This window comes from Staurois parvus, unplaced genomic scaffold (genome assembly GCF_062004578.1).
Source record: "Staurois parvus isolate SC_StPar_1 unplaced genomic scaffold, SC_StPar_1.0 ptg000114l, whole genome shotgun sequence".
NCBI lineage: Eukaryota > Metazoa > Chordata > Amphibia > Anura > Ranidae > Staurois > Staurois parvus.
In genome coordinates this window covers 2,792,875-2,801,912 of record NW_028317910.1, presented here as the reverse complement: position 1 = coordinate 2,801,912, position 9,038 = coordinate 2,792,875, and the positions used below count along the sequence as shown (strand labels likewise).

At 51.3% G+C, this 9,038-nt stretch overlaps 1 protein-coding gene across 2 annotated transcripts in view; it reads left to right on the top strand.

The window, feature by feature from the left end:
- Positions 1–787: 787 nt before the first annotated feature.
- Positions 788–9,038, top strand: part of ARFGAP3 (ARF GTPase activating protein 3) — a 92,699-nt gene continuing 84,448 nt past the window's right edge. The window contains exon 1 of one of the 2 annotated variants that reach the window (XM_089671733.1): positions 788–984. In XM_089671733.1, coding sequence (XP_089527859.1) covers positions 916–984 — 69 coding nt within the window. In that variant the 5' untranslated portion in view covers positions 788–915. The remainder of the gene's footprint in view (positions 985–9,038) is intronic. The other variant, XM_089671732.1, reaches the window with a different exon arrangement.

The following is a 9,038-nucleotide window of genomic DNA, read 5'->3' as shown; positions in this document are numbered from 1 at the left end:
GTTGTCCCCCCCCCCCCGTCTTTACTTTTGCTGTGTCTTATCGCTAGTCTAATCCTAGTCTGTTAACCATTGCTGTGTACATCTGTTTGTGTGTTTCTTTCAGTTTTTCTTTCTCTTCAGAGAAGCCTATCCTGCCTTCAGCTAATAATGGAATCTTCTATTCCTCCTACCAGTCCCTCCCCCACAGTTATTACCTTTTGTACCACTAGCCCCTCCCTCTTAGATTGTAAGCTCCCAGGATCAGGCCCTCCTACCCCTCTTGTATTGAACTGTATTGTCACTGTATTGTCTCCCGTTATATTGTAAAGCGCTGAGCAAACTGTTGGCGCTATATAAATCCTGTATAATAATAATATGAAGAAGATGTATCTGGTCCTGTAGGTGGGGATAGGGGCGGAGCTCTGTCATCAGCAGGTTGTCATGCAGGCACCAAGGAAAATGTTTTGGCACTTTCACCTCTGAGCTGTCCCATGAACTACTTCTTTCCTAACACTAGATGTCCTCAGCCTCTCTGACTCTATGAGGAGAGGCCAGTAGGGGGCGGGGCAGGTGGAGCGGTTTTCTCTGTGAGTCACGTGGAGGGGCGGAACAGAGGAGAATTAAAGGTTACAGTTCAAGCGGTGACGAAGCAGTCTGTAAGGGGAGGCGGGCTTATTGTCGTGATGTAGTCTGTATGGGGGCGGGGATAAAAGCAATAGCTAAGCAAATCTAGTCAAGCTTGAAGGCCGATTTCAGGGCGGTGAGGTAGAGGGCGGAGTTAAGTACTGTGAGTCTGACAGAGGGCAGGTCTCGAAGCGGTGAGATAGTGGGCGGGTCTCGGAGCGGTGAGATAGGGGCGGGTCCAGGAGCGGTGACGTAGCCCGGCGGTTGTTGACGTGGCCGTCGCAGTTGTCGGTGTGTCGGTGAGGCGGAAGGATGAGCGAGCCCCATAAGCAAGATATTGTCGCTATCTTCAAGAGGCTCCGGTCAGTTCCCATTAATAAGGTGAGTGGTCCGTGGAGATGGTCCTGCCGGGCGCTCCGCTCCCTGGACTGTGCCGGTCCGCATTGGAGAAGTACAGGGCCGGGAGGTGGTGGTGTGACATGTGACACAGGCGGACTCCTGGGGAGGATCACCTGGTTAGTACATTTAGTAGGGTGGGTATAGGTGGGCGACTCTGGCAGAGCTGGGGTGAGGGTGACAGCTGGCTGACCCGGTCAGAGCGTGTGGGGGTGACAGCTGGCTGACCCGGTCAGAGAGTGTGGGGGTGACAGCTGGCTGACCCGGTCAGAGAGTGTGGGGGTGACAGCTGGCTGACCCGGTCAGAGAGTGTGGGGGTGACAGCTGGGTGACCCGGGCAGAGAGTGGGGGGGGGGGGGCAGTTGGGTGACCCGGGCAGAGAGTGTGGGGGTGACAGTTGGGTGACCCGGGCAGAGAGTGTGGGGGTGACAGTTGGGTGACCCGGGCAGAGTGTGTGTGTGGGGGTGACAGTTGGGTGACCCGGGCAGAGTGTGTGTGTGGGGGTGACAGTTGAGTGACCCGGGCAGAGTGTGTGTGTGTGTGTGGGGGTGACAGTTGAGTGACCCAGGCAGAGCGGGTGGGGGGGACAGTTGGGTGACCCGGGCAGAGCGGGTGGGGGGGACAGTTGGGTGACCCGGGCAGAGTGTGTGTGTGTGTGTGTGGGGGTGACAGTTGGGTGCCCCGGGCAGAGTGTGTGGGGGCGACAGTTGAGTGACCCGGGCAGAGCGTGTGTGGGGGACAGTTGGGTGCCCCGGGCAGAGTGTGTGTGGTGGTGACAGTTGGGTGCCCCGGGCAGAGAGTGTGTGGGGGCGACAGTTGAGTGACCCGGGCAGAGTGTGTGGGGGTGACAGTTGAGTGACCCGGGCAGAGTGTGTGGGGGCGACAGTTGAGTGACCCGGGCAGAGTGTGTGGGGGCGACAGTTGAGTGACCCGGGCAGAGTGTGTGGGGGCGACAGTTGAGTGACCCGGGCAGAGTGTGTGGGGGCGACAGTTGAGTGACCCGGGCAGAGTGTGTGGGGGCGACAGTTGAGTGACCCGGGCAGAGTGTGTGGGGGTGACAGTTGAGTGACCCGGGCAGAGTGTGTGGGGGCGACAGTTGAATGACCCGGGCAGAGTGTGTGGGGGCGACAGTTGAGTGACCCGGGCAGAGTGTGTGGGGGTGACAGTTGGGTGACCCGGGCAGAGTGTGTGGGGGCGACAGTTGAGTGACCCGGGCAGAGTGTGTGTGTGTGGGGGTGACAGTTGAGTGACCCGGGCAGAGTGTGTGTGGGGGACAGTTGGGTGACCCGGGCAGAGTGTGTGGGGGCGACAGTTGAGTGACCCGGGCAGAGTGTGTGTGTGTGTGGGGGTGACAGTTGAGTGACCCGGGCAGAGCGTGTGGGGGGGACAGTTGGGTGACCTGGGCAGAGTGTGTGGTGGACAGCTGGGTAAACTGGGCAGAGTGTGTGTGTGGGGGTGACAGTTGGGTGACCTGGGCAGAGTGTGTGTGTGGGAGTGACAGTTGGGTGCCCCGGGCAGAGTGTGTGTGGGGGTGACAGTTGGGTGCCCCGGGCAGAGTGTGTGTGGGGGTGACAGTTGGGTGCCCCGGGCAGAGTGTGTGTGTGGGGGTGACAGTTGGGTGCCCCGGGCAGAGTGTGGGGGTGACAGTTGGGTGCCCCGGGCAGAGTGTGTGTGGGGGTGACAGTTGGGTGCCCCGGGCAGAGTGTGTGTGGGCGACAGTTGAGTGACCCGGGCAGAGTGTGTGGGGGCGACAGTTGAGTGACCCGGGCAGAGCGTGTGTGGGGGACAGTTGGGTGACCCGGGCAGAGCGTGTGTGGGGGACAGTTGGGTGACCCGGGCAGAGTGTGTGTGGGGGACAGTTGGGTGACCCGGGCAGAGTGTGTGGGGGCGACAGTTGAGTGACCCGGGCAGAGTGTGTGTGTGTGGGGGTGACAGTTGAGTGACCCGGGCAGAGCGTGTGGGGGGGACAGTTGGGTGACCTGGGCAGAGTGTGTGGTGGACAGCTGGGTAAACTGGGCAGAGTGTGTGTGTGGGAGTGACAGTTGGGTGCCCCGGGCAGAGTGTGTGTGGTGGTGACAGTTGGGTGCCCCGGGCAGAGTGTGTGTGGGGGTGACAGTTGGGTGCCCCGGGCAGAGTGTGTGTGGGGGTGACAGTTGGGTGCCCCGGGCAGAGTGTGTGGGGGCGACAGTTGAGTGACCCGGGCAGAGTGTGTGGGGGCGACAGTTGAGTGACCCGGGCAGAGTGTGTGGGGGCGACAGTTGAGTGACCCGGGCAGAGTGTGTGGGGGCGACAGTTGAGTGACCCGGGCAGAGTGTGTGGGGGCGACAGCTGAGTGACCCGGGCAGAGTGTGTGGGGGCGACAGTTGAGTGACCCGGGCAGAGCGTGTGGGGGCGACAGTTGAGTGACCCGGGCAGAGCGTGTGGGGGCGACAGTTGAGTGACCCGGGCAGAGCGTGTGGGGGCGACAGTTGAGTGACCCGGGCAGAGCGTGTGGGGGCGACAGTTGAGTGACCCGGGCAGAGCGTGTGGGGGCGACAGTTGAGTGACCCGGGCAGAGCGTGTGTGGGGGACAGTTGGGTGACCCGGGCAGAGCGTGTGTGGGGGACAGTTGGGTGACCCGGGCAGAGTGTGTGGGGGCGACAGTTGAGTGACCCGGGCAGAGTGTGTGTGTGTGTGGGGGTGACAGTTGAGTGACCCGGGCAGAGCGTGTGGGGGGGACAGTTGGGTGACCTGGGCAGAGTGTGTGGTGGACAGCTGGGTAAACTGGGCAGAGTGTGTGTGTGGGGGTGACAGTTGGGTGACCTGGGCAGAGTGTGTGTGTGGGAGTGACAGTTGGGTGCCCCGGGCAGAGTGTGTGTGGGGGTGACAGTTGGGTGCCCCGGGCAGAGTGTGTGTGGGGGTGACAGTTGGGTGCCCCGGGCAGAGTGTGTGTGGGGGTGACAGTTGGGTGCCCCGGGCAGAGTGTGTGTGGGGGTGACAGTTGGGTGCCCCGGGCAGAGTGTGTGTGGGGGTGACAGTTGGGTGCCCCGGGCAGAGTGTGTGTGGGGGTGACAGTTGAGTGACCCGGGCAGAGCGTGTGGGGGGACAGTTGGGTGACCCGGCAGAGTGTGTGGGGGGGACAGTTGGGTGACCTGGGCAGAGTCTGTGTGGTGGACAGCTGGGTAAACTGGGCAGAGTGAGAGTGTGTGGAGGGGGGAAGGTGATTGCTGGGTATATTTGGGCAGAGTTGTGGGGGAGGAGGGACAGCTGGGTAACTCAGGCAGAGTGGGAGGGGGCAGTTCAGTGACCCAGGCAGAGTAAGAGGGGGGTGCTGGGTGACCTAGGCAGAGTAAGGAAGGGGAGGCTGAGTGACTTGGGCAGAGTGAGTGGGGGAGGAAGACAGCTGGGCAAAGTGTATGTAAAGGGGGGTGACATCCGGGCAGAGTTGGGGGAGGGCATCTGGGTAACCTGGATAGTGTGTGTGTGTGGGGGAGGGGGACAGCTGGATAACCTGGGCAGAGTGGGGGGGGGGGGGGGGGTGACAGCTGTGTTACCCAGGCAGAGTGAGAGGGGGGATGGTTCAGTGACCCGGGCAGAGTAAGGGGGGGGGGGGGCTGGGTAACCTGGGCAGAGTAAGGAAGGCGGGTGCTGGGTGACTTGGGCAAAGCTGTGGATGGGATGGGGCGGTAACGGCCAGGTGACCCGGGCACCATAGACAGGATAAGAGCCTCAGTCCCTCAGGCAGAGTACAGGGGTGGTAAGTGGCCAGCAGTGTGATGCAGAGTATATATGACTGGGCAGGATGGGGATGAGAGGTTTGGCTCAGCTGTGAAGAGGTCTTCTCCTTCTTCCACTACAAATGACTTTCTCTGGCTGTCAATGAAAGTTGGGTAGTGGCTGCTGGTATATGTGGCCCTGTGAAGGGTGCTGAGTACTGGGTCGTATCATCCTTCTCACTGACCCCAGGCAGCTGTGCCCTGTGGAAGCTGAGGTGCCCCATCTCTGGGCTGTGCTCAGTCATTACATCTCACTGACACATGGACCTTCTCCCCCTCTGTGCTGGGGTAGTCATACCGCTGTGATTGGAATCCCCAATGAATAGAGGACTACCGATCAGCTACGCTCCCACACATGTGCCGTACTTCATTCTCAATGTGTAATCATTGTATATGTTTTCACTTCTTTCTGATTATTATTTTTAAATACATTCTGTGTTCCTAAGAAACATTAATTGGAAAAAAAGGCTTGTCTGTGTCATAATCCTAAAGGATGAACAAGCAACGGATTAATGAGAATTGCATCAGCTGGGAACACAGTCATAATGCTTTGTTTTAGTACTTTGTAGTGAAAGTTGATGATCATCCAGATCTGTAGGTTGTAGCTGGATCAAGCAATGCAGTGATTTCTTGTCAGTTGCTTGTTTTCTGCAGTGCACATCTACCATCTGTTCTTTACAATCGGGCTAAAGAGAACCTGTCACAATTTGCCATGAGCAAGAATTGCAGTGTTCAGTTTTAAATTATCCTAAATTTACAGGTTTGAAATTTGGCTTCTTATTTAAGGATTTACTTCACCCAGCTATAAAAAAAACACATACTTGCCAGGCTGGACTTCCATGAAGGCCTTCTGATCTTCTGCGCTGCCATCTCTCCTTTAGGTGCCAGCTGTCGCTTCTCACAGCCGTCCCTACAAGACATGCAGAAGATCATGGACTGCAGGGAGACTGGTCCTGTAGCCTCCTGAGATGTGTATCCCAGGTGGCTGCAGGCAGGTGGGCCGAGGGTACGTCATCCCTACCTAAGAAAGGAATGATGAAGTGGCAGCAGGCATCACAAAAAAAACTTGCTTCCTGGGAAAAAAAAACAGGCTGAGGGAAGTTGGAGGAAGAGAATTATGCCGAGTGTTCTTTTCACACGAAGGTCTCAAAACCTGAAGTGAGAGGACACCCGAAGTATGATAGTAGTAACGTGCTCTAAGCTTAAGAAACTATCAGCGCAGCAAGAAAATTGTTGCATAAAGTTGCAAATTGCTTCAAACAAGAGATGATGGATTATGTTAGGGTGACCACAGCTGATAAGAAGCTCTGCGCCGCCTGCTGCTGGGTTTCTTTGATATTCAAAATATGATTGATCATGCCAAAAGCTGTCTTTTATTTAAGGCTAGTGATCATATGAAGCCATTTATTATCACGTAGTTGTCGTTTTTGAAGTCCTAGTGATAACAGAAATCACCCAAATGGCCCTGATCATAAGTTTGCATACCCTGGAATGTTTGGCCTTGTACAAAGTGACACGCACAGGATAAAATGGCAATTAAAGCTGAATTTCCTTTTTTAAATTGCAGTTTCTGTGTATTGTGTTTGCTAGCTGTCACATGGATGTACTAAGCAGGATAGATGCTGAGCCATGGGAAGCAGAAAAGAAATATATCCAAAGCCTTGAATATGCCAGTCAGTACTGTTCAATCACTTAATAAGAAGTGGAAATTTCAGGGACCTCTTGAAACCAAGTTAAGGTCAGGTAGTCCAAGAAAGTTTGCGGCCACAACTGAATGACTTGTTCAGGATACAAAGAAAAACCCACATGTAACCTCAGGAGAAATATAGGCTTCACTGGAAAAAGATGATATAATTGTTTCAAGGAGCACAATACAGTGACACAAACAAACAAGCCCATTTACAATATGCCCATTGACACCTTGACATATCTCACAGCTTACAACTGTAATTTGCAGTGAGGAGACCAAAATAGAGCCTTATAGTCACAACCATTAGCACTATGTTTGGAGAGGGGTCAACAAGGCCTGTAGAGACAAGAATACCATCCCCACTGTGAAGCATAGTGGTGGCTCACTGATGTTTTGGCAGTGTGTGAGATCTAAAGGCATGGGGAATCTTGGGAAAATTGATGGCAGGATAAATGCAGCATGCTATCAGAAATTACTGGCAGACAGTTTGCATTCTCCAGCATGAAAGCTGCGCGTGGAACACTCTTGCATTTTTGATCACAACAATGACCCTAAGAACAAAGCCAAGTTGACCCTCCAGTGGTTAGAGCAGTAAAAGGTGAAGGATATGGAGTGTCCATAGCAATCTCCTGACCTTAATATCATTGAGCCACTCTGGGGAGATCTCAAACGTAGGATTCATGCAAGATGTCCAAAGAGTTTGCATGACCTGGAGGCATTTTGCCTAGATGAATGGGTAGCTATACCACCTGCAAAAATTCGGGGGTCTCATAGACCACTATTACAAAAAACTGCAGGCTGTCATTGATGCCAAAGGGGGCAATACACAGTATTAAGAACTAAGGGCATGCAGACTTTTGAACAGGGGCATTTAATTTGTTTACTTGTTATGTTCTGTGCCATTCTGTTATAACCTACAGTTGAATATGAATCCCACAAGAAAAGAAATGTGTTTTTGCCTGCTCACTCATGTTTTTTTTTTTTTCTTTAAAAGTGGTACACTGTATGCAAAGTATGCAAAGTTTTGAGGGCTAATCGCTCATCTTTATTTATGTCCTTAACCCCTTTAATGATGGACCAAACCAGTTTTGCAACTTGGCACATTATAGTAATACTGTACACATCTTCAACTATTTAGTGTATCCAGATGAAATATACATTTTTTTTCAAGACAAATTGGGCTTTCATTCAGTGGTAACTGATAATGGATATCTCCTGATTTTTTTTTTTCATTTATTTTTTTAAATATATATATATATATATATATATATATATATATATATATATATATATATATATATATGTGTGTGTTTGTGTGCATATCTTCACAGTTGATCCAGAGGAAGGCAAAAAAAACCCAATAAAACATGATCCAACTTGCTCCAGCGGGGAATGAAATTCCTTTCTGATCCCCCAAGAAGCAATCGGATATTCCCTGGGTTAACTTTAAATATTAGTATCCAATTATACTATGTGCATGTTGGTTCAGTTAATAAAAAAAAAAGCACCAAATTTGCATCCCTCCATTGGTGAATGAATGGAAATCGACGCACAAACATGTTCAAAATGTACATGAAAATCTGATGCGTTTTACATACAGAGCAGTGTGAAAGTAACCTAACTCGGCACAAATTCTACTGCTAATGATTGCTGTGATACCAGATGTATATTATTTGATGTCTGTGTCTGTAGTAGGGCCAAGGGACAAAAGTATGTATTTTGCATGTAACTTTTTTTTATTTTTACATAGACTTTTTGTTTCCATTTTTCTCCTCTAGCAAAGAAAAGATACTGTCTCTTGTATACAATGCATCTAGCGCCACTTTGTTGCACGTTACAGAATGAAATAATCTCTTTGCTGACAGCAACAGTTGTTTCAATTTCTAAACTGTAAAATATTGTCACAATATGTATAATTGCAACATTTGTTCAAACTTAGAAATAAAATGAAGACTCTAATTGGATACTTGAACATCTTTCCCAATATGTATATTGTTGCTTCTCTTTGTTTATTCAGGATGGGTATATTTGCTTTGAGAATTCCCAGGAACACAGAGTCACCTGTGTTTGTTTTTAATCTCTCTGTATAGTGTAAAGTACATCTGCTTGTTTTTGTTTGGATATATTCCTGGGGGCTGGGGAAATGTGCAGTAATGTATTTGTTTTGCTGACCTGAGCCAGTCGTATTTATCCTAACGTGTTTTTAAGATGGAAGGTAAAATCTTTAAAGTCTATTTCAGTCTAATCTCTAAATCTGGTCATAGACAGCTCAAAATCCTGCTGATTTCAGCTGCATCTGCTGAAATTCGAGCCATGGGTGACCCTGCAAGTAATGCCTGGTTTGAAAAAAGTTGATTTAAAAATCTTCTGAGATGTGGGGAAAGTCTGGCACTGCCAAACAGTACTATCAGCTTCAGTATAAGGCCCATTTGTTTAGCCGCGTTTGCATACCGCGTTCATGCGCGTTTTGCGTCTAGAAGCGTTTCTTAAAGATAACCTCAGGAGACCTTCCAAAATGCATAGTAAAAAATTAAATATTTCAGACATTTTGAGATAAATAGAGAGAGCAGAAGCAAAGAGAGCAGTATTTGTTG